The following is a 24,067-nucleotide window of genomic DNA, read 5'->3' on the forward strand; positions in this document are numbered from 1 at the left end:
GATGGAGGAGGCCGTCAGTGTGGCCTTACCAAAGAAACAGGCAGTTTTGCAGATGGTCTCAAAGATTGTCTCCTGGTGCCTTTAAAGAAAAGGAAATGCAAAGCAAAGCATTTGGAAATGCTGAAGGGGGAGTTCTTGCTGTGGTACACTGGGTTAATGATCTGGCTTGTCTCTTTGGTGTTGCTGGGTTCGATCCTAATCCGGGTAGTTGCAGATGAAGCTCAAACGCAAATAACAGAAATGCTGAAGGGGAGCCAGCTCTTTGAAATGATGTTACCAGCCTGCCAGGAGCAACTTACCTTCTTCATAGCCTGTTTTTAAGGGAGAATGACATGTCTGTTTAGAAACAATAAACCCTTCCAACAACAACTCCTCCAGACCCTGCAGACTGACACGGTTCACAAATTCAGAAGTGGTGGAAATAGCCTGATTAGGTATCAAGCATGCGGCTTCCTCCTTGATATGATTGAAAGGCTATTGCTTTTCAACTGAGAGGCCTTTAAATAACAGGCACCTGTTCTTGGAATACCAATCAGGTGCTTTCTATGAGAAATGCACATTGCTGTCAGTTCAGTTTTGCCTTTTCAATGCTCCAATCCACTTCTAATCATTATGGAAGAGCACTCTTAGTCCTTAAAGCTATGATAAAATGTAATTGGAAAGAAACCTTTAAAAGAGCAAAACATACAGAAATTGTTTTTGTAAGATGTGTTGTAAGGCATCATTTATTAGGACCTTGCCAAGTGATTATATTTTGGCCTAAATTTCATTCTTGCATTAGCTGTAAAAGAAATGTTTGCTATAAAAAATGATAAACAGATGTTAGGGGGCCTGAATAACCTACTTAAAAGGACAAATGGCTTTAAAATACTTGAAGTAACACCAATTTAGGAAAAAAATATGCCAATTAAGAGACTTTTATTTTGTAAAGTAGGTGCAATTAGATATTTATTTATCAATACGTTGTTAGTATAGCCTGGTGCTTTGTCTACTTGGGGATAATTGCAATGAATTTGCTATAAAATATTCTATGTTTTCCACCTATTAGCCTGAAATGCTAAGATTTAGCTGTATTTAGTCATTTTTAAGGAATGTTTTCAGCGAAGTTTTCTTTTTTGCTTAGACTATAGACTATCCTCCTAAGTGGAAAATGGCTGCTGAGTGTGCAAAAAGAGTACAAAAGACTGCGGCAGGAAGACACTCTTTATGATCATGTGAAATTCTCTATTCCTGGAAAATTCTTAAATTAGGCTTCTGAAGGCAATCCAACTTAGCCGACTGCTAATTGGACCAAGCACAAGCTTATTGGCAGGGCTGGAATTGGGACTGCACTTGTCCTTGGTTCTTACCTTCCCTTAGCAGCATCCCAAGAGTCCTCCATTGGTCCTGGAGCTTGTCCTCTGGTAGGGCCCATGTACCCGGGCAGCGCCCCAGGCACTGCTCTCAAGAGGCTCCATCAGCTTTAGTGGAAACTGTTCTGGCAGTTGCTGGTCCATCAACATAAAAAGTACCAAATCTAAGAGCAGATGTGATTACGAGGGGTTTACATGCCTTTGCTTTAATTATTAGTTAAGGACCCTGATGTCTTAGATTTTCCCTCTACTACAGTGCAGTAAGTAGGAAAAGTTAGTACTTCATCCACTAAGGGTTTTTAAGGTGATTGCAGGTGGGTAATATGATAGACTTGGAATTTGATGTCTGTCTCTGGCTTGTATGTCTCCTCTTCTCTGTCTCTTTCACTCCCCTGGGATCCTTGATCCTGTTTGCACAATTGTAATTGGAATTCCTTGGCTTCTAAAATGGTGTAGTTTCTACTTTATGATCCAGCAGAACCGTCACCATTGCTTAGTTTTTTTCTTTGCAGCTTCAACAGTTTTATAAAGCTGTATGGTGCTGCCAAGCCTCTGGAAGAAATGCAGAGTTTTCATGATGTAAAAGGAGCAGCTTATTAAAGAGAACCCTGGTGGATCTATTGGCATGAGCCATAGATTTCTCTAGGGGTCGGTTGCCTGTTTGATGACAACAGGAAACATTTTCTAAACAAAGAGGTTTGATACCTCCAGTGGAAGAGTGCTATTGTCATAGGACATTTATTTCTACCTAGCTCATTCAGCATTGGCTGTGGCTGGGTTTTGCTTTTTTGTTTTTCACTGAAATGAAACCTACCTCTAAAAACATACCCCTAGGCCAGCCCTTCTGTTTTAGGACTCTGTGAGGAGGATCCAAGTTTTAAAACAATTCTCTAACTTATTTAACAACTGGAAATCACAGAATTTTTTTTTCTGAATATAATGAAGAAATACTTGCTTATTGAGCTCAAAATTACAAATTACAAACATTAGCACAAGTCAATTAGAATCTTAGAATTAAACTCTGACATACGCTGTCAGCAGCAACAGCAAAGTTGAAGAAAAATTTGGAATCTACATGGTGATCACTGAAAGATGTCTTTATTTTCAAAATTTCTCTGTGAGTTGAGGAAAAGATTGTCATTTTTTTTTTAGCTTTACCATTCCTCGTGAAATACCTAGGCTGAGTTTTTGAAGCATCTGTGTTCCAATGGGGTATAATTTGACAGTTTCTGGTATAAGACTGTATTAGCTGTATAGTACTCTAGGAATAGTTATAATAAAATTAATGATAACATGGAGTTCCTGCTGTGGTGCAATGGGAGGGGTGGTGTCTCTGCAGTGCCAGGATGCAGGTTTGATTCCCCATCCAACACAGTGGGTTAAAAGATCTGGTGTTGTTGCAACTGCAGTGTAGGGCAAAACTGTGGCTTGGATCTGATCTGTGGCGCCCAGGAACTCCTTAGGCTGTGGGGCAGCCAAAAAAAAAAAAAACAAACAAAAAAAAACCAAAAAAAACCAAAAATTAATGATAACATGTGATTTATGTCTTTGAATGTAGTATTCCAACAGTTTGATGATTAACTGAGAGTTGAGGCAAAGGGACCTCTGATGCTGGATTCCTTCAATTTGATTTCATTCACGGCTTAAAGGAGAGTGATGGACATGTAGCCCTGAAACTCTCACTCCAGAGTCACTGTGCAGTGAGTGAGAAGCTGGCCTGTCAGCGTGCGCTGGTGTCATGCCTGTTCCATGCCGAGAAAGCAGCATCACTGCTCATTGAAACAGCAGAGATGATTACCCAGGCTGTAGCTTGAGAAGCAATATATACCGACACTGAGGGGGAAAGGGCTATTTATTTAGAAAAGTTCAACATCGAATCACTGGACAGGATGAACAACTCATGGAGGAAAATCAACACTTAGTACAATCAAAAGGGAATCCATTGTAATTTGCTAGGCACTCTTTATGTGGACAAAACTAACATCTTCCACGGGATAAGCAACATGATTGTGAAAAATTCACTTTTTTTTCTGTTGATACTTCTTTCCCAGGTTTTCCGAATGATATTTAAGCATAATACAGGGTATCTGATGTTAGCAAGCACCCAATTCAACATTAATTTCTCTAGATGGAAATCTGAGCCATATGTTTACGATAGTAATGGCAACACTACACAATTTGATCATTTCTGAGCAGGCTGATGTATTTTCATCTCAAAGAGGGAGTTAGAGAGTTTGCATTTGTTTTTGAAGCATCAGCAGCTTTCAGCACAAAGGCTATGGAAGTTTTCTAATCTTATTTAATATCTCAGTGGGTCTGGCTCTGATTAGAGGTTCAAATAAAATTGGGATGCTCCTATGCCTTGATTACGTTAAGGTATTTCTAGTCTCTCTCCTGGCACCAGGAGCATCTGCAGGTTAAGTTAATGGTTACAAAGTTGCAGCAGAGAAGCACCAGTCCTCTTTGAGGTGGCTATCAGACTAGATTTCCAGATGGCTGAGATATTTTTAAAAATACACTCAACCCCACTTCATAACTACATTTTCACAAGGCTACAGACATCTAAGGGAGAAGGGCCTCTTCCCAAGTGCTCTCAGGTGCACATAAACAGCTTTGACTTTGGGAGCCAAGCAGGCGGCACATAAAACAAAAGAAGTTAAAAAGAATTGCACGTAGAGTAATTTTAATCCATTCCATTTTTTAAATACGACAATAAATTTAATTTTCACAATAAATTAAATAGCCATATTCAGTTTACAAAATAGAATTACTTAGTGTGAAACCAGTATGTACAACAATATACATTATGTACATGACATCTCTCTTTGCTGACATATAACATGGAAGTAAAAGGACTTGACTCTCCGATGTGTGACTGACATGCTACAAGTGACACCATGGTCCACACAAGAAAACGATAGTGCAAAATCACCACGGGAACTTTGAAACCATGTCAATTTTATGTGATAAGACATTCTTTGAAATAATAAGAAAATGGTATTTTCCATTTGCATGGCACCAATTCAGCCTCTGAATTAAAGAGCCTGCTTTCCCCTAGAAAAGAATGCATAACTGAATCCTCCACTTCCTGAAGCGTCACAGCCATGGGTACATTTTCACACGCTAATCTTTTGGCTTAAATCTATGAGAATGGCAGGTGACAAATTCTGACTCAAAGGAAGACTAACACTTGGAGAACAGCGGAAGTCACTTTCCCCCCATATCACCACCTCTTCTTTTTGTAAATAGCATAAAAGATGCAACTATGCAGACAGCAAACTGGTTTTCTGTAAATGCTCAGTAGAAAAAGAACTGATCTTATATTTGGTCACACACTGCGTATGTACAAGTATGCATGGAAAAAATGACTTGGACAGTTGTGTCTAGGAAAAAGTGCATATTTTAATCTAGAGGAGACATTGCAGGTCTCCAGGCACAACACACAGTGTTGTCTGACTTAATATTTTAGGGCCAGTTCAATGTCCTCCCAGTGATCTGGTAAAATTTCTGATTGAAAGGGTGAAAGAATTTGCGCAATTTGGTAACGACAGAGGGGTCCACCTCTGGATGAATGCGCCCCTTGCTGCCCGCCAGGCACTTATTAAAGATAATGTTAAATCGCAAGCAGTAGAACCCTCTGGTAGCATTGAAATATAAATTGTATTGACTTATCCTTGGGGGAAGATTTAGGAACTTCTCCACGAGCTGAAGTTCTGGTAGGGGTTCCGCAATGAGGCGATCTCCATCGACAATGTGAAATTGCTCAATTGGAAAGTATTTCAACCACCTCTCCAGATGTTTGGTGTAAATGCTGGTTCTTACCGCCTTGTATTTTGTGTTCACTTCGCAGGTATTAGGATCTATGGCCAGCTTCTCAAACTTGTAATAAGTTTTATTCTTCCTCTCCTTCCCCTCTAGCACCTGAGTATAATCAGAGATCGCTCTTGTGGTTGGCTCCCTGACAATGATCAACAACTTGATGGATGAGTTCATTCTGTAAATCCTTTCTGGAACCTCTTCGGTGATAAAATATGCTGGGCTCTTTTCAATGGTGATTTGTTGAGGGTAGGAAAAAGGCATCTTTTTCCTGTACCACTCAATGCCCTTGGCATAATTCTCATCATTGTCAAAAAAGTGGATTTCTTGAGAGGCCTTGACCACTGCTGGATGGAGGTTCAGCATCTCAAGCAGGGCCCTTGTGCCTCCTTTCCTCACCCCGATGATAATGGCCTTGGGGAGCTGCTGGACCAGGTCATGAAGGCGCACGTGCTCCTTGGAAGCGTTGCCCTTCCGGAACTCATGCAGCAGGCCGCGCTTAAACTGCAGGGCACGCAGGGGGAATTCAGCCTGACCGTGGGCTCCGAACCGGCCTTCGATGGGACAGAGGGGTTGGAGCCTGTGAGCAACAGAGAGAGGTTTGAAGGATTTCATCGCAACCAACTTCTCATTGCTCTGGTTCCCCAGACAGAGTAAGGCTTTCAACGCATAAATAAAACAACTGCGCCCTGCCTGCTGCAATCCACAGTGAACATATGTTTGGAATATTTTATTTTAAGCCACCCTGTATAAATGGAGCACACATAATTGATAGGATAGTTTTATTAGTGCCCCTTAAAAATTGTATTCACCAAGCACTTAATTGACTATAGCAGGTACTTACGTTCACAGTACAGGACAGACAAGTGACACCAACCATACTAATAGCCTTTTAACAGCTCACTAGTTAACATCATTCAGAAAACATGAAAGATGAAGATTAAAATCTTCAGCCGAGAGGCTAAAGGGCAGCTAAGAGGCGACATCTTTTGGGTTTCGTGTGATATTATTTCCTTGCAGCTCAGCTGTATTCTTATGACTCTGAAAAACCTTAACGCTATAATCTAAAGAGAGTTCCCAGTCTCTGCCCTTGGCTTTTGGCATCATCAACCTGCAAAATTCCAATCTTGGCACTTGCTGAGCTTTTCATTCGATGAGAATTTCTGCTTTTGGCCTTGAGGATAGCTAGAAGAGTGCATATTTCTTCTGCTTCTCTTTCACTTCCTACCTAAAGAGGTCAGGATTATGTTTTTCCATTGCTGAGTATAGGAGCAAACCCAATGCCATCAGCAAGTGCTGTATATCACCTAGCACACCTGGGGCCAGAAATCAACAGGACCTTGGCAGTGCCAGAAACCTTAGGTCCCCATTTGCAGTGCCATTTAAATCAGGGACTCAAGCTGGTGAAGGGAGAAAGACAACAGATGGAGCCAAAAAGGAGGACTTCCTCTTCAACACTGTCCTGAGGAATGAACAGAAAAACACTGCTTTTTTTTTTTCCTGAGAGAAATATGTGGCAACAATCATAAGGATATTAGACTGGAGTGAGTGTTAATTTATTTTTAAATTTTTTTGCTTTTTGCTTTTTAGGGCCACACTGGTGGCATATGGAAGCTCCCAGGCTAGGGTTCCAAATGAAGCTATAGCTGCCAGCCTACACCACAACTACAAGCCATTCGGGATGCCTCACCCACTGAGCGAGGCCAGGGATCAAATCCGAATCCTAATGGATACTAGTCAGATTCATTGCTGCTGCACCACAATGGGAAATCCTGGAGTGACTATTTAATTTGGTGTGTCCAATTTATTTATTTGTCTTTTTAGGGCTGCACCCTTGGCATATGGAGGTTCCCAGGCTAGGGGTTGAATTGGAGCTGCAGCTGCCAGCCTACACCACAGCCATAGCAACTCAGGATACGAGCCTCACCTGTGACCTACACCACAGCTCACAGCAATGATGGATCCTTAACCCACTGATTAAGGCCAAGGATTGAACCTGCATCCTCATGGATCCTAGTCGGGTTCATTGTTGCTGAGCCACAACGGGAACTCCCCCTTTTTGGTGGTTTTTTAAATGAATTTTTAAAAACATGCTTATTGTGGAAAACATGAAAATATGGCATACTATAAAAATATGACAGGAATTATCACAGTTAATATTTTAGAAAAACATGAATATTGTTTTTATAAATTTATTAGTAGGATTAATATGTTAGCTCTCTAAATGGAAGATATAAAAGTAGCAACACAAACAGAGTAGAAGATGTTTTTAATTGTGGCTTCGACTGGGGTGCCACCAATTCATCTTCTAGCTCTTGGTGGGCTCTGGTTGAGAATGAGGCCCTAATTCCTTAAGGTATCCTCTGAATGTAATGGACGGACTTCTCTCCTAGACATCTAGAATGATGCGATCCTTGGGAGAACTGAGGAAATGGATACTTTCCTGCAAGATTTGATTCTCTCATGGAACCCAGGCCGTTTGAGCTGGAAAGAAACTTCCCTACCTCGAGAAAGGGCCATTTTCCTTCTTTCCTGTAACCACCTTCTATCCTGGGAGCTCATTCCCTACAGAACAATTGCTTTTTGGACCCTGTAAATCACGATAGGAGAAACTATCCTATTAGTGCCTTCCTAAAGAGTAGGAATGGACCCCAGACTAAAAACAAACAAACAAACAAACAAACAAAAAATGAGGTTTTAAGACTGGAAGGGATAGGAGAAGTAACTGAGCTCAGCCTCCCACCTAGAGAGCCAGGTCTTCAGTGTCTAAAGGACAAACATACAGAATCATGTGTCAATTTCAATCTGCTCAAACTCTCAAATGAGAGGTTGAGAGGTTTTGAGAAAGCCCACCAAGCAATCCAATTCCTTTTTTTTTTTTTTTGTCTTTTTAGGGATGCACTCGCAGCATATGGAAGTTCCTTGGCTAGGGGTCTAATCAGAGCTACAGCTGCTGGCCTATGCCAGCCTGCAGGATCCAAGCCTTGTCTGTGACCTACACCACAGCTCATGGCAATGCTGGATCCTTAACTCACTGAGCGAAGCCAAGAATGGAACCTGCAGCCTCATGGATACTAGTCAGGTTCGTTACCGCTGTGCCATGACAGGAACTCCCCAATTCCTTATAAAAGCTATCCCATGAGACACTAGAGACCAGGTTCAAAGTGAAAAGAGCTATTAATTAAATAACTAATGTGTTAATGATCATCAGATCACTTACTGAACAAAGCAAATGATTAGAAGAAAACTAAAGCTATTGGGAAGAAGTTGCTATAAAAGCTCTGTTATGGACATAGGACAATGGTACCACCACAAGCTTTTCACTAATAATAAGCACTAGGTTAGGGAATTACCTAAAATCTGTGATACATTCTGGGTTGTAGCATTTCCCACAATTAGCCACTAGCAAACAGGAAGTTTACTCAGGAAGTTTGAACTGAAAAGTGTCAGAGGGGTTCATTTTACCAGTCAAAATTAATACTGGCTGAAGAAAAATAAAGACCAAGGTTATATTATTTGTTAGCTATCCATGTGATAAGATCTATAGATCAGGAAAAAAAAAAACTGTTAGGAAGATAATTTCATTTTACTGTGTGGCTACAGGTGCTCAGAAAATGAGAAGTGAATTCATGGGAAGCACACTTCCGTCTTTCCAGCTCAGGAATTAATTTTAAAGGGCAAAGAATGAAGCTTTGCATTTCAGAAGTGAACTTCTCCGTCCTTTTCAATCAAACCAGATGTGGGCAGTTCAGAGGCATTCAATGTGAAGCCTGCTAACACTGCTGAAACGTCTGCAGCTCTAGTACCTCTCGACTGTTGGCTTATTTAGAGCTAAACCCCAGCTCTGTAAATTTCCTCTCTGTGGGTTTTCCATTGCTTTCTGGGCAATTACTCTGAGTGACAGCCTCCTGGTCTGGAAACCAGAGCTAATTAACATAGTCAAAACTCCTGAAGCCTAGAGCCATCTTTCCAGGGCAATGGATTCCAAACTTGATGAGCCCCTTTAGAGGCTCATACATAACTTTAACTCTCTTGGTAGCACATTAATTGCCTACTCATAAATTTCAAAATGTAGATACATAAATACGTCATCACTATTTTGCTACAGCTAGAGGTCAATAATCAGATGCACAAGAGACTACACTGAGCTCTAGCAAATGACATTTTTACTGTACATGGCTTTATCTCTTCTCTGAAAACACACTTTAGCACACACAGAATACAGATGGATCTTGACAAATATCTTGGTTTGAGCAACTTGGATGGCTTTCTTTTAAAGGCTCCACACATTAAAATCAATACTGCAGAAAAGCAGGTTTCTTGGGAATTTTGACAAAGGAAAACAAATGGACAGATTTCAAATTATGTCCGAAGGAAATTTCAAGCAAAAGATATTTAAAGTCCCGTGAGCATTAAGTACGTTTGTAGTCACCTACCTATCCAAGCTCCCAACTCTGGCGACTAGATACAGGAGACTCCCAATGGCAAGACTTCCTAGCACCAGCAGCTTCTGTCTCAGCCACGCCTGCTGTTTGAATAGCATGGCCCTCCATCAACCTTCAGGACTTCCGCAGCCTGAGAGATGGGGACAGAAGGGGACTCATCAGCAGCCGTCTCTTACTGGCACTCTCGATTGTGCCAAAGCCAAGCAGGGTGATTAAGAACAGATGTCATAGCAACCTTGACAATATTCACAATATTCACGTTGTAACAGGTAATGAGCAAAACTTACCTTCCCCCCCCCCCCCCCCCGCCCCGGCCTGTGTGATAAGGTCAAATACTAAACTAGAGGTAAGATACAAACTAGACAGAACTTGCTGGGCAATTGTCAAAGTACATTAAAATGCATATATTATTTTTATTATTATTATTATTTTTGTCTTTTGTCTTTTTTAGGGCTGCATGCAGAGGGCATATGGAGGTTCCCAGGCTAGGAGTCTAATTGGAGCTGTTGCTACTGGCCTACACCAGAGCCACAGCAATGTCAGATCCTTAACCCAGTGATCGAGGCCAGGGATCGAACCCGCAACCTCATGGTTCCTCGTTGGATTCGTTTCCACTGCACCATGACGGGAACTCCCCACATATAATTTTAAATGCATCTATGAAGGCACGTATATATTTGTGTTGTTGTTAATCATTCAAAGAATACCAAGAAAAAGAGCAACTGAGCAACCAGCAGGGCCACTGGTAAAACTGAAGGATCTACTTAGAAATAACAGGATGAATGCAGAAACGGAAATCTCAATTCAGTAATTGTCATGTGGGGCAGAACAATTTTACTGACATGTTTTTTGTTTTGTTTTGTTCTAGTTGTGAATAGAGGAAGGGGGCAAGATCAAGAGCTATTTTTTTATTTACTGAGGTTATCAGTGGTAACTATCAGGACCTCAAAGGTTTGGGGACAATGACTCTGAGTAACCTGATACTGCCTTTCATCTCTGCCCAGTCCTGGATTGGATTTGGCAGATTTGGAAATCATGCCCAGACTAGACGCCCTGGCCATGTGACCCCTCCTGGCTCTCAATGAATTTAAACAGGGTAGCTGTGATGCGTCTAGTTCTAACATCAAGATAGAAACTTACCTGGAGGCTTTGTCCTCTTTTACCTGATATAAGGCCATCTGGGGAATGTAAGCCTTTACTAGTGCTGTTATTAAATTTGGGGGGAAAATGCAAGCTTCCAATTCAGCCTTTCTTATTAAAAATAAATCCAATCTCCTTTTCAAGCTAAGATTGTTTGCTTCTCCTTGAAGCTCAAAATAGTAACCCAGAAAGAAAGACTACAGCAATGGGTCATGGATAGAAATTGTTTTGCCGCAATAGTATCTCTGTATTTGCTAAATGAAGATTTTCTCTGTGCAAAAGGATTATACCAAGATTGATTAATTGATTCGTTCATCCATCAAGAAATACTGAGCGCTGACAGCATTTCTAGTTGAAATGCAAAAAAGGTCCCCAAAGTTCTTTAGTTCTTGGAAAATTAATAGTGCTATTAGGGAATTGTGAACCAACCAGAGAATGCTACCTAATTCATGATAATGTGTGAATAAATGTTGGGGAAAGACAATGAAGGAAATGTTAAGGTATGGGCTCCATGTGACTGGTTTTTCGTGGTATGCAGTGTATGATTCGGTGAGGAGGTTGTAGGAGGGCATCCCAAAAGGGAGAGAGAATAGCAGCATTCATCCAACACACAGTCAACAAATATTTCTGGGATATAACTTGTGTGCCTGATTCTGTACTGGATGTCCTGGATATAGTGGCCAGGGTGGGGTAGGGGGTGGGACTATGGTCTAGGGAGAAGACAGAAACAAAACCAGACAGAAATGAGGACAGAAAAAAATGTAGTATTCACACATATCTACAATTTGCAATAACAAAGAAAAAGTACAGGAGGCTGGGAGAAAGAATAACAGGCAGAACGTGCACTTACACCAGTCCTTCCTGAAGAAGTGATACTTCTTCATGTGTTTACACCTGGAGCATGAGGACCAGGGTGGGTTTCAGGCAGAGGAACCAGTGTGCACAAAAGTTCTGCAGAGGGAAAATGCCTAGCAAGTATGGGAAGTGAAGGAAGGCTGATGAGGTTGGACACAGGGATTGAGGGGAAAAGAGAAAGGGCTAAGAGCAAAAGCAAAGAGAAGGCAATAAGAAGGGTCTTTGCAGGCAGATGGCCAAAAAGCACAGGAAAAGATGCTCAACATCATTAATTATTAGCAAAATGAAAATCAAAACTACAGTGAGGTACCACCTCACACCGTTTCAATCATCATCAAAAGTCTGCAAACAATGCATGCTGGAGAGGGTGTGGAGAAAAGGGAACCCTATTACACCGTTGGTGGGAATGTAAGCTGGTGCAACCATTTTGGAAAACAGTATGAAAGTTCATTAAAAAACTAATTACCAGAGAGTTCTCTGATGGCCTAGTGGTTAAAGCTCACTAAGAATGCTGACCAGAATGCTGTGGCTCTGGTTGCTGCTGTGTAGCACAGGTTTTTTCCCTGGTCTGGGAACATGCTGCCTGTGTGGCAAAAAAGAAAAAAATACAAAAGCAAAAAACAAGAGAGAACCTGAAATAAACATTATGAGCCAGTAATCTTACTCCTGGGCATATATCCAGAGAAAACCATAATTTGAAAAGATACACGCACTCACAAGTACTCACAAAGGGTATGAGAGAAGAAAGCTATAATGTGATTGAAGAGAACCAGCTACAAATAGAAGAGATGGGAAAAGCCAGGGTAAAATGTGCCTGTCTGTGGCCTCAAAGAGGGTCACCAGCCTTGTACAGAAGAGTAACCTGGAGGGAGGCTGGGGGTCACCCGGCCGCCTCTGCTACCCACACATAGCACCCGCACAACCTGTTCAAAACTATCCTGCACGATGCTTAGTCCACTTTCCCCAGCTCATTGATCCACCCATCTGACTGCTGCGACAGCCCAGTCATTCTTCAAGGCCATGTCCCAGTTCCCCTAGGCCGGCCTCTCCAGCTGACGCCTTAGTCTATGGTCCTCCCCTGTTGCAAGACATGTTTCTACAATATTTTCTCAGCCTCTTTGCTGAAAACTCCATCTTGTCCTGCTTTACTTTACCCCATCTTCCTGCTTGAAAAACAGTCACAGTGATGGTGAATGACTTAAGCTTAAGCACAAAGACCTAAAGGCATAAGTTATTCATAGGGTCAGCTGAATGAGGACATAATGCGTTGGTCTAGGCACGCCTTCTGCACAAGCATGATGTCCTCTAAAGAATAAGAGAAAGAGGAACCTCATGGCCCCAAGTGGTTTATGAGCTGTCATTAGCAGAATATGCATTAGCAAAGAGAACAAAGGTGCAAACCTAGGCACACTGGATTGCTGCAGATAAGCAATCCTTTTGCAGAAGCACAGTGAGGATTCTCTGGAATGCTATGCATAAAGATAGCTAACACCAAGCTTCCTCAAATGCTAATGATTGTTAAACGCCTAAAGGTCAGAGTAAAAGCTTAACCATCTACCAGCTATGTGACTTTTAAAATAATAAAAGAACTTATAAAATAATAAAAAACCTCTTATATCCTCTTCCTCACTTGAAGTAATCCCAAAGAATAAACGCAGTGCAGTTTCTTGAGGCTGTGCTGTTGGTCCCTGAGACCTTGAGTCTGCCGGTTCCCATCTTTACTTAAGATAAATGTCTCTGTGTCTTGTTTTATGTTAACTTTTTCCCTTAAGTTTCACAGCACCCGTTCTTCAGCCCCATCCTGCTGAGCTGGTCCCGGCACTCCCCCTCTTCCCCTAAAGTCTTGTTCCTGCAACCAGGACACATGATTCTAGTGGTGAGGGGTGCTGGGTTAGCGTTAGCTGCTGCCTTTACTGTGTACCACTGCTGCTCCCAGCAATGGGCTAAGCCCGCTGACTGAGAAGCACCAGAAAGCTCACTGAAAGCAGTCAGCCTGAAATCTACCTGCTTGGCTCCACAGGCCAGTGGGTCTCCACCATGAGCTTGCAGAGCCTTTAGAGAACACATACCTGTCCCACTCTCAGAGATGGGGCAGGTCTGTATTAACTGTGTGCCCGGGAGTGTCCAGCACTGTGGCTCAGCAGTAATAATCCCAACTAGTATCCATGAGGACTTGGGATTGATCCCTGACCTTGCTCAGTGGGTTAAGGATCCGGTGTGGCCATGAGCTGTGGTGTAGGTCACAGAAGTGGCTTGGATCCGGTATTGCTGTGGCTGTGGTGTAGGCCGGCAGCTGCAGCTCTGATTGGATCTGTCCAGGCCCTTAGCGCCTCCCGTATTTCTTAATATTTGGGTGTGTCTCCATGCTCATGTCCTCTGGTTCCTACAGTCTGATTAATCTTCCTCACACAAAGTATCTTGGGCCTCATCTGTTTTTGGTTATTTACCAGATCATGTCCCATCTCTTCCCCTTGATGGCCCGGGCCCTTCCTTCTGGGCTTTCTTCCCTCCTATGCCTCACCAACACCAGCCCCTCTGCCTGCCAGGTGGGCTCTTCCCTGCTCCCTGAAGTCCTGTGCTCTCAGTGCCATGCTTTTGTCAGCTTCCCCTCTGGAGTGGAATGTCTTTCCAACATCTCCTCCTTCAAGACTCCCAGATCCCCCTGGTATCTTCCTGGGGAAGGTGGGTCCTGGTAGATGTGGAATTTGGAGGAAAAATTCCAACACACTTCCCAGGGGTGGGTAGTAATGGGTCAGCTCTATCTGTTGTGTAGATAATTATGGGACCAAAGGGTCACAGCTGGGTTTAGGGATAAAACTTGGGAAACATTTGCATGCACAGGGGGTGGGGGAGTGAAACTGTGAGGCTACCTCTTAGCTGAACTCTGCTCGAGGTTAGCAGGCAGGAAAACGATGGAAAAATGCCTGAGGATGTTAAGGTAGCTGGAGAAGCAGCCCAAAATTTAGGAGGACATCAGAGCAAAGCCATCAAGCTCTCTATTGCAATGCACATGTCATCTGGTAAATGAGATTAATTCTGATTGAATACGCGATCATTATTTTTCTCATGCCACTGAAGACCTTTCAGTTCAAAGGCTCCCATGCTCCAACCATACACTCTCCCCCTTTTTTAAAAAAATATACTACTCAATTAATTTATTACATTTATAGTTGTACAATGATACAGTATTTCCATCCCAAACCCCCAGCATCCCCCCACCCCCCAACATCTTTCCTTTGGAAACCATAAGTTTTTCAAAGTCTGTGTAGACTCACTTTACAATGACCCTGATTACCACCATGAAGGTTTTCCTCTGTGGGATGAGCTGCTGCCGCCAATTCAGCTTCTTTGTGTCTGAGATGCCCTACATACGCCTGCTGGGTTTTCCTCTCTTTGAGAGCCCTGATTTCTCCAGCCTTTTGTTTGCAGGACTGGCCTTGCTCTTTGCACCACCTCCTCCATTTACAGCAGGTCCATTATACTCTCCAAAGCATCGTTATGTCTGCTATGATACTGGAGGACAAATATTTTTTTTTTTTCCTTTTTAGGATCACACCCAAGGCATATGGAAGTTCCAAGGCATATGGAAGGAAGTTCTCAGGCGGGGGGTCTAATTGCAGCTTCAGCTGCTGGCCTATGCCACAGCCACAGCAATGCAGGATCTGAGCTAAATCTGTGGCTTACACTGCAGCTCATAGCCAGATCCTTAACCCACTGAGTGAGGCCAGGGATCAAACCCTAATCCTCACAGATACTATGTCGGGTTCTTAACCCTCTGAGCCATAATGGGAACACCCTAAAATTTTATATTTATTTGTGATCTCAACTAATATGAACGAGTTGGACAAGGTGAAGTGCAAAGACCATAGGATGAGGAGTCAAAGACCTTGAGTCACATTTTGTCTAGTTTTGTAACTGAAAGTTTCTGAATTTTGGTCTCCTCACCTGTAAAATGAAGATAATAAAGTCTGTCTCACAGGGGTGTTAGGACAGGAGCCTTGAGTAAGCCTTGAGTAAGATAGAACTTTCTGTCCTTTTGGGCACTTAACAAAAATAAAGCCGAATTAGGGTCTTTGGGAGGGTAATAGTTTTGTTCTTGCAGTGCATTCTAAAAAGAAAAGAATAAATGCAGTTCTTATTAATAGCGTAATTGGATTGTGAAAAATCTAAGTCCATTTTTTTTCTTGGCGGTGCTCATGGCATATGGAAGTTCCCAGGCCAAGGATCAAATCTGAGCCACAGCTGTCACCTACACCACAGCTGCAGCAATGTGGGATCCTTAAACTGTTGAGCCACAGCAAGAACTCCCAGGTCCATTTTTAATATAAATAACTTTTACTGGAAATTTCTGTTAAGCGTTAAAATGTTAACTAACACTACACTTGCTGTTCAAAGCAAGATGGCACAATTAGAAACAAACAAATAGTTAATGCTTAAGTTGAAATCTCAGGATTTTTGAGAAGTGAGGGGCCATGGCAGCAGTTTCTATTTTTTTTTTTTTTTTTTGCTATTTCTTGGGCCTCACCTGTGGCATATGGAGGTTCCCAGGCTAGAGGTTGAATCGGAGCTGTAGCCACCGGCCTACGCCAGAGCCACAGCAACGCTGGATCCAAGCCGCGTCTGCAACCTACACCACAGCTCACGGCCACACCGCATCCTTAACCCACTGAGCAAGGGCAGGGACCGAACCCGCAACTTCATGGTTCCTAGTCGGATTCGTGAACCATTGCACCATGACGGGAACTCCATGGCAGCAGTTTCTAATGAGGCTGTCTAAGAGATGGGAAGTGAAATCTCATTCTGTTTTTTTTTTTTTTTGTCTTTTAGGGCCACATCCTAGGCAAATGGAAGTTTCCAGGCTAGAGGTTGAACTGAAGCTATAGCTGCCGTCACACCACAGCCACAGCAACTTGGGATTCAAGCCGAGTCTGTGACCTACACCACAGCTGGTGGTAACACAGGATTCTTAGCCCAATGGGCGAGGCCAGGGATCGAACCTGCTACCTCATGGATCCTATTCCGGTTCATTAACTGCTGAGCTATGAAGGGAACTCCTCATTCTGTTTTGTAATCATTCAGACTATGTGCTAAGAGACAATATCAGAGAAGCCTCAGAATAAACCTTGTTCAAGGAGAACCAAAGATACTTGGTGAACTTAGCATTTAAGATGCCTCTTTGATTTTCTATGACATCATAAAGGGCTCAAGCATCTGCCATGATGGATTCTTAAAAGCTGGGAGTTGTAGATCTGGTCTAGGAGCATGAGCCCAAGACAAGCTACACCATCCAATCCTTACAGACAATGCCGTTAAATTGGGGAGAAGGTTAACTACTCCTCCAGCCCTAAAGTCCCTTCCTTTTAGCTACACCAACTTTAATGGATAGTTTAACAATCTTTCATCAAGAACAATCATACCCATAATGGGAAATTTATATAAAATTAAATTTTATAAAAATTTATTGCTTCTTTCTGTTAATAAAAGTTAAAGACCTACAATGACATTTAAGCCCTCTTTTATCTCTAGTTTTTAATCTCCCAGTGTCTTTTATTTTTTGGGCCAAGAACAGTGCAATTATCTCTCCAGACTACGAAAGCTTTAATAGACACAGTATCTTAGCTGAACGAAGCAGAGTATCTAAAAAACACAGCACGTGGCCAGAAACGACAAATCATAGACATCTGGCTGTTTCTCCAAAGCAGTATTAAGCAAAGAAAGAAATTATTCCCAAGCTGAAACAAATAAGGGGATTCGAAAAAAAAAATAATAAAGATATGTTCAAGTGCTGTTCAAAGGCTTTTAGACGTGGTTACCCCAGCCCCTGGTAAAAACAATAACAGAAACAACAGCAGCGAAGTTCATTAAAAACGACTGAACTTATGTAGCAGGAAAATTCCAAGGAAATCATAACCGTCTTTCGAGTATTAGCTCATTTATCCTGGGCCACAGTCTTATGGGATGGACAGAAACCACGATTACTGAGCCCTAGGCTCTCTGTTACTTTCTTTCACGTTTATTACCTCATGTAATACAACAGACCCATGAAGTATTATCCATTTTGTTTTTTCTAATGGAAACTGAAGAGCAGAGAGATGAACACATGATTTACCCAAAGGCATGTGGCTGGTAAATGCAGGAGGATATACATTCCAAATTATCTGACCTCAAAGAGTGTGGCCCCTTGATTGCAATGTCACTTCATGAGATTTGGATGCTCATCTGAAAGGCTCTTTTTTTTTTTTTTTTTCTTTGCTTTTTAGGGCTGCACCTGTGGCATATGGAATTGGAGCTGCCGCTGCCGGCCTTCACCACAGCCCCAGCAATGCTGGATCTGAGCTGAATCTTCAACCTATCTGCTGCTTGTGGCAATGCCAGATCCTTAACCTACTGAGCAAGGCCAGGGATCAAACCCTCATCCTCATGGATACTAGTGGGGTTCTTATCCCGCTGAGCTGCAACGGAAGCTCCTTTTTTTGGTTAAATTTTTCTTCCAGTTTTATTGAGATGTAATTGATAGAGAGCACTGTATAAGTTTAAGGTGGGATTTCCTGTTGTGGCTTAGCATAAACAAATCCGACTAGTATCTATGAGGATGCAAGTTTGATCCCTGGCCTCGATCAGTGGGTTAAGGATCCAGTGTTGTCATGAGCTATGGTGTAGGTCTCAGACTCGGCTTGGATCTGGCGTTGCTGTGGCTGTGTAGCTGTGGCTTGCTCTGATTCAACACTTAGCCCGGGAGCTTCCATATGCTGAGGATGTGGCCCTAAAACGCAAAAAAAAAAAAAAAGGAAAGAAAAAAGTTTAAGGTGTACAGCATAATGATTTAACTTACATACACTATGAAGTGATTATCACAGTAAGTTTAGTGAACATTGTCTCATCTAGACACAAAATAAAAGAAAAACAATTTTTTTCCTTATGATAGACAATTTTCATATATAATGTACAACAGCATTAATTGTATTTATCATATTGTACATTACACCATCAAAACATTTATGTTATACCTGGAAGTCTATACTTTTTGACTCCTTTCATCCAATTCCTACCCCCTACATGCAACCCCTGCCTCTAGTAACTACAGATCTAATCTCTTTCTCAGTCTGTTCATTTGGTTTTGAAGTATAATTGACCTACAACACTATGTTGTTACTGAAGCACAACATAGTTTTTAGATATTTCGCTACATTTCAGATTGATCACCACCAGGAGACTCTTAATACATACTTGTTTATGGACTGATGAGAGCAGACAAAACCACTTTTTTTTTTTTTGTCTTTTTGCTATTCCTTGGGCTGCTCCCGTGGCATATGGAGGTTCCCAGGCGAGGGGTCCAATCGGAGCCATAGCCACTGGCCTACGCCAGAGCCACAGCAACGCAGGATCCGAGCCACGTCTTCGACCTACACCACAGCTCACGGCAACGCCGGATCCTTAACCCACTGAGCAAGGCCAGGGATCGAACCCGAAACCTCATCGTTCCTAGTCAGATTCGTTAACCACTGCGCCACGACGGGAACTCCACAAAACCACTTTTAACTCCACCCAAATTTCCTTCCATTGAATCTTGAAGTAGAAAAAAAAAAAGAAAAAAAAAGAGGAAAAGAGGACAAATGTTTTTGATGGAGGAGTGGATAAAAGAGGCCATTTGGGTCATTTGAATCTATTAAAAGGAAGGAGAAATATTAATAAGTAATGATAATATGATAATAATGAAAGGTAATGTTTTTATCATTTACAAAGTATTTTTCACATTCACTATACTGTTTATGAGTAAAACCAACCAGCATCATGGGAACCATGCTTGTTTTCCATGTAATACAAGAACTGACTCCCCTTTTGAAAGGTTTTATAATAGGTGATGAAAATAACCTTAGTTTTGATGTGCGCAGGCTGTGGGGTCCTCCCTAGCCAACACCCCCACCCCCACCCCCTCGCCCACAGCAGCCTCGCCCCCAACTTCTCCACTTTGGAGGAGGCAGAGGACTATGGGCGGTAGGGTGGAGAGTATAGTGAAGATGACTTAAATGAATTCGTGAAGGAAGATGAAGTGGATGGTGAAGAGAGGAAAACCAAGGGGAAAAAAGAAAGGCTCAGACCATTACAGCCAGAAAGAGAAAACAAGGTGGCCTCTCATTAGAAGAAGAAGAGGGGGATGCTATGGAGGAATCTGAAGAAGTAGCAGTGAGGAGGAAGATGCAGCTGCAGAGCAGGAGAAAGGCAGTGGGTCAGAGGATTCAAGAAAAAAGGAGGATGAGCTATGGGCTAGTTTCCTTAATGAGGTAGGACCAAAATAAAAAGTGCTTCCGAGTATACAAGTTAACAAGAGAGGAGACTGAAGAGACAAGTTCAAATAAATTGTTGGTCAAAGCAGAAGAGCTGGAGAAGTCTAAAGAAACAGAAAAAGGGAAAAATCACCAAGGTGTCTGATTTTGCTAATGAAGAAGTCAAGGTGATTAAGGAAGTGCATGCCACACGTAAAGAAGCCAAATCCTTCTTCAAGCAAAATGAGAAAGAAAAACCACAGGCTAATGTCTCTTCAGCTCTGTGGTCACCTGTGACCGAGTCACGGTTAAGAAGATGAGGTGGCATGAGCAGCCTTTGGGGTAAAATTGGAGCCAAGAAGCAAAAGATGAGCACCAAGCTGGACTGGGAGCATTTCAAGGAGGAAGAGGGCATGGGTGAAGAACTAGCTGTCCACAATCGAGGGAGGGAGGGGCACACCAAACAGAAAGCTTTTCTAGACTGAATGGATCACAGGCAGTTTGAAATCAAGCGCCATCTCAGGCTGAGCAAAATGAAATCCTGATGTGATGGGGAAACTACAGCAGCTTAGTCCTGTTTACACTGTGAGCTTCTTGTGTCTGTGAAACATTTCCTCTGCTTTTCATTGACTGTTTCCCAGCAAGGTCTTTTTTTCTACATGAAATTTCTGTCTTTGTGTCTTGATCTCACATGGTTTCATTCATTCTACTTTTAATAGTTTACCCTTGAAAAAATAAATACAAGTTGAAAAAAATAACATTGGTTTTGACTGCCACTTGATTCAGATTCTTATGTACTGACCTCAACAAGGTCTTGGTGAAATCTGTTTATTGCCTTCTCATTATCACACGTCTCGTCTTACCTCCCCTGCTCTTCCCCTCAGTATTTCAGTGACTGACTCCCAATCTGCTGACTGGGTTGCTCAACTCAGAAACCTTGGAATCCATCACCCTTGGTGCCACCCTGCAGTAAAGTTCTATTTCTAAAGCACTCTTAGACTCTACCTACTTTTCTGTACTGTCAGTTGTGACTGCTTTGGTTCAGGCCATAGTTTCTTTCTCTCAGATTTTATGGGCTCCTGACTTGCCTATATTCATTTTGCTTTTGCCTCAGTTTTTTCTTCATACTGATGACAGAGCATCCTTTCCAAACAGAAATTTGATTATGTTGCCTTCAGGCTTAATTCTCATTAATGGGTCCCCATGATCCCCAGGGTTTTAAAGACCTTTAATTTCTCACTGCAATTCCTCCCCACCACCACCCCTCTCCAAATGCCTACAAATAAAATCTTCAGCACACAAAACAACTTGCAGTTCCTTTGCATAAGTCACAGTCCATTTTCTGTCAGGGCTTTTCTACATAAGGTTTCCATAGCCTGAAAACAATAACTCTGTTTCATCTATCAGGTCTGGGGAACCAGCAGCTGGTGTCCCCAGTGGGATACTAGTAGCCAGCCCCAAAGAATTTATGTGAGGAGTAAATGTACTTGGAGTGCTCTTTGGCACATAATTATGCTCCATCAACGGTAACCACCTCTACTATGCTGATGTCTTTCCAGGCCTTGGGTTAATTCCTATCTTTTAGATCTGAGACTCTTTGTAAAAGCCCTTCTTCATGATCCAAGAATGGCTTACACATGCTTTCTATGTGTCACCACAGCATCCTGTATTGAATTCTTTCGAAACCATATCATCATGGCTTGTGCACTGTCTTGCTAACTGGAATGTAACTTCCATGAGATTAAGGTTGGGTCTTGTTCATCATGGTACCATTAACACTTGGGGTCACAGATGTTCAGTAAATATTTGCTGAATAATTGAATCAGCTAGATGGAGTGAACTTTGACTATCCTTATGACTACAGCATCTGGATAGATCTCTCTTGCTCTCTTCTTTGTAATGGCTGCATCCATGGCAGATGGAAGTTCCCAGGCCAGAACTGAATCTGAGCCACAGCTGTGACCCACACCACAGCTGCAGCAACACTGGATCCTTTCACCTGCTGCACTGGGCCGAGGAGAAAACCTGCATCTCCACAGCGACTGAGACACAGTCGTATTCCTAACCCACCGTACCGCATCAGGAACTCCCACATCTCTCTAAGCAGGTAATAGTACATTATCTTTGTAGAGTGCTTTGCAGGTTTACAGAGTGCTATATGTGTATAATAACCTCATTAATGTACAACCTCATTTCTCTCACCATTTTATTTTGAAAAAAAATTTTTTTAATTAATGAATTTTCTTACATTTATAGTTGTACAACGATCATCACAACCCAACTTTATAGCATCTCCATCCCAAATCCCAGGCCTATCTCCCCACTTCCCAAACTGTCTTCTTTGGAAACCATAAATTTTTCGAAGTCTCTGAGTCAGTATCTGTATTTTGAAAAATTTGAATACTTACATATTCTTCACCTAGTTTTATCAATTGACAAATTTTGACACATTTGCTTTATGTGTCTCTCTATAAACACATTTTTATTTTTTCCAAACCATTTGAGAGTGACTGGCAGATTATCAACATTTCAGTGTGTTAGAAGACCTCCACCTGCACCCCCACAGAGTCCTGTGATATAAGAGGGGCAGTAGGCTTTCTTGAGACCTATGGTAGGGAAATGACCTGCTCAAAGCCTCAAACCATTAAATCTGGAGTTAACTGCTGATTTGGAGCTTTTTACATTGTACAACTCTGCCTCCATACTAAGTTCATTTGATGTTGAAAATGTGACAGAGTTTATTGGTAGAAATAGATCACTCATCTTTTCTTACACAGTCAACTTGTAAATTCTGATGAGTCAGGTATCAAAAAACAAAATATTTAGAAAAGCAGTAAAGGAGAAAATATTCTTGGGAGATTTCTTGTTCTGTCTCTTATTTTACCTTTCTTTTCTCAATCTTTTTTTTTTTTTTTTTCTTTTTAGGACTGCCCCTGCAACACACATACATTTCCAGGCTAGGGGTTGAGTTGGAACTGCAGCTGCTGGCCTATACCACAGTCACAGCAACACCAGATCTGAGCCACATCCATGACCTATACTGTGTTGCAGCTTGTGGCGACACTGGATCCTAACCCACTGAGTGAGGCCAGGGATGGAACCTGCATCCTCACCAATACTAATTAGGTTCTTAACCCACTGAGCCACAACAGGAGCTCCTGCCTCAGTTCTTTTCAACCAGAAAAACCTCTTTCTATATAATGTGAATAGTGGAGCACCTGATGAAGCCCATCCACTGGAGCACTGGAGCTGACTCAGACTTTGCAAGTCAGTTGTTAAAGGCATGATTACGAACTGCATTAGAAAAACTTGCAATTAGGAGTTCCTGTAGTGGCGCACTGGTTAAAGAATCTGACTAGGAACCATGAGGTTGCAGGTTCGATCCCTGGCCTTGCTCAGTGGGTTAAGGATCTGGCATTGCTGTGAGTTGTGGTGTGGGTCGCAGACGCGGCTCGGATCCCAATCCCGCGCTGCTATGGCTCTGGCATAGGCTGGCAGCTACAGCTCTGATTAGACCCCTAGCCTGGGAACCTCCATATGCCATGGGAGCGGCCCTAGAAAAGGCAAAAAGACAAAAAAAAAAAAAAGAAAAGAAAAAAGAAAAACTCGCAATTAAAGAGCGAAGGCAATACATATGAAAAACTCATTATTTCCCAATTATTGCACTGTGTTTTACTACTACCTATGCTCTTGAAGTTAGATCTACTGTATTGTACAGTGGAGATACCACTGGGCCTCTCTTCCCATTTCCACTCTCAGTGAATTCATGTGGGTTGCTTAAAACTGGCCACAGAGGGAGTTTTATATAACTGACATTGACAAACACTACTGACCATCCATCGCCCTCTCAAGAGCAGGTTGCCAAGTGTTTACCAGCTCACCACTAATAATGTCCCATTTATCTTTTCTGTATTCAGTGATCACATCGTTTCTGAGCACCTAGCACACTCCTGAGTGTGTATTGTGCTGCCCAGAGCTGTCAGGGAAAATGAGAGTGTCCCTACCCGTCACCTTCCCTTCCCTTTTTAGCCTCCTCACTTTTTAAATTTTTAAAAAATTTTTTTTGTCTTTTTAGGGCTGCACTCATGGCATATGGGGGCTCCCAGGCTAGGGGTTGAATTGGAACTGTAGCTGCTGGCCTACACCACAGCCACAGCAACGTGGGATCCGAGCCTCATCTGTGACCCACACCATA

At 42.3% G+C, this 24,067-nt stretch overlaps 1 protein-coding gene and 1 pseudogene across 1 annotated transcript in view; one reads left to right on the top strand and one right to left on the bottom strand.

The window, feature by feature from the left end:
- Window positions 1-3,190: 3,190 nt before the first annotated feature.
- Window positions 3,191-24,067, bottom strand: part of HS3ST5 (heparan sulfate-glucosamine 3-sulfotransferase 5) — a 289,009-nt gene continuing 268,132 nt past the window's right edge. The window contains exons 4-5 of the mRNA XM_047763014.1: window positions 9,605-9,743; window positions 3,191-5,748 (exon numbers count right to left, since the gene is read on the bottom strand). Of these exons, the coding sequence (XP_047618970.1) occupies window positions 4,818-5,748; window positions 9,605-9,711 (1,038 nt within the window). The 5' untranslated portion in view covers window positions 9,712-9,743 and the 3' untranslated portion in view covers window positions 3,191-4,817. The remainder of the gene's footprint in view (window positions 5,749-9,604; window positions 9,744-24,067) is intronic.
- LOC125120653 (craniofacial development protein 1-like) lies at window positions 19,491-20,417 on the top strand (annotated as a pseudogene).

This window comes from Phacochoerus africanus, chromosome 2 (assembly GCF_016906955.1).
Source record: "Phacochoerus africanus isolate WHEZ1 chromosome 2, ROS_Pafr_v1, whole genome shotgun sequence".
Classification (NCBI taxonomy): Eukaryota; Metazoa; Chordata; class Mammalia; order Artiodactyla; family Suidae; genus Phacochoerus; species Phacochoerus africanus.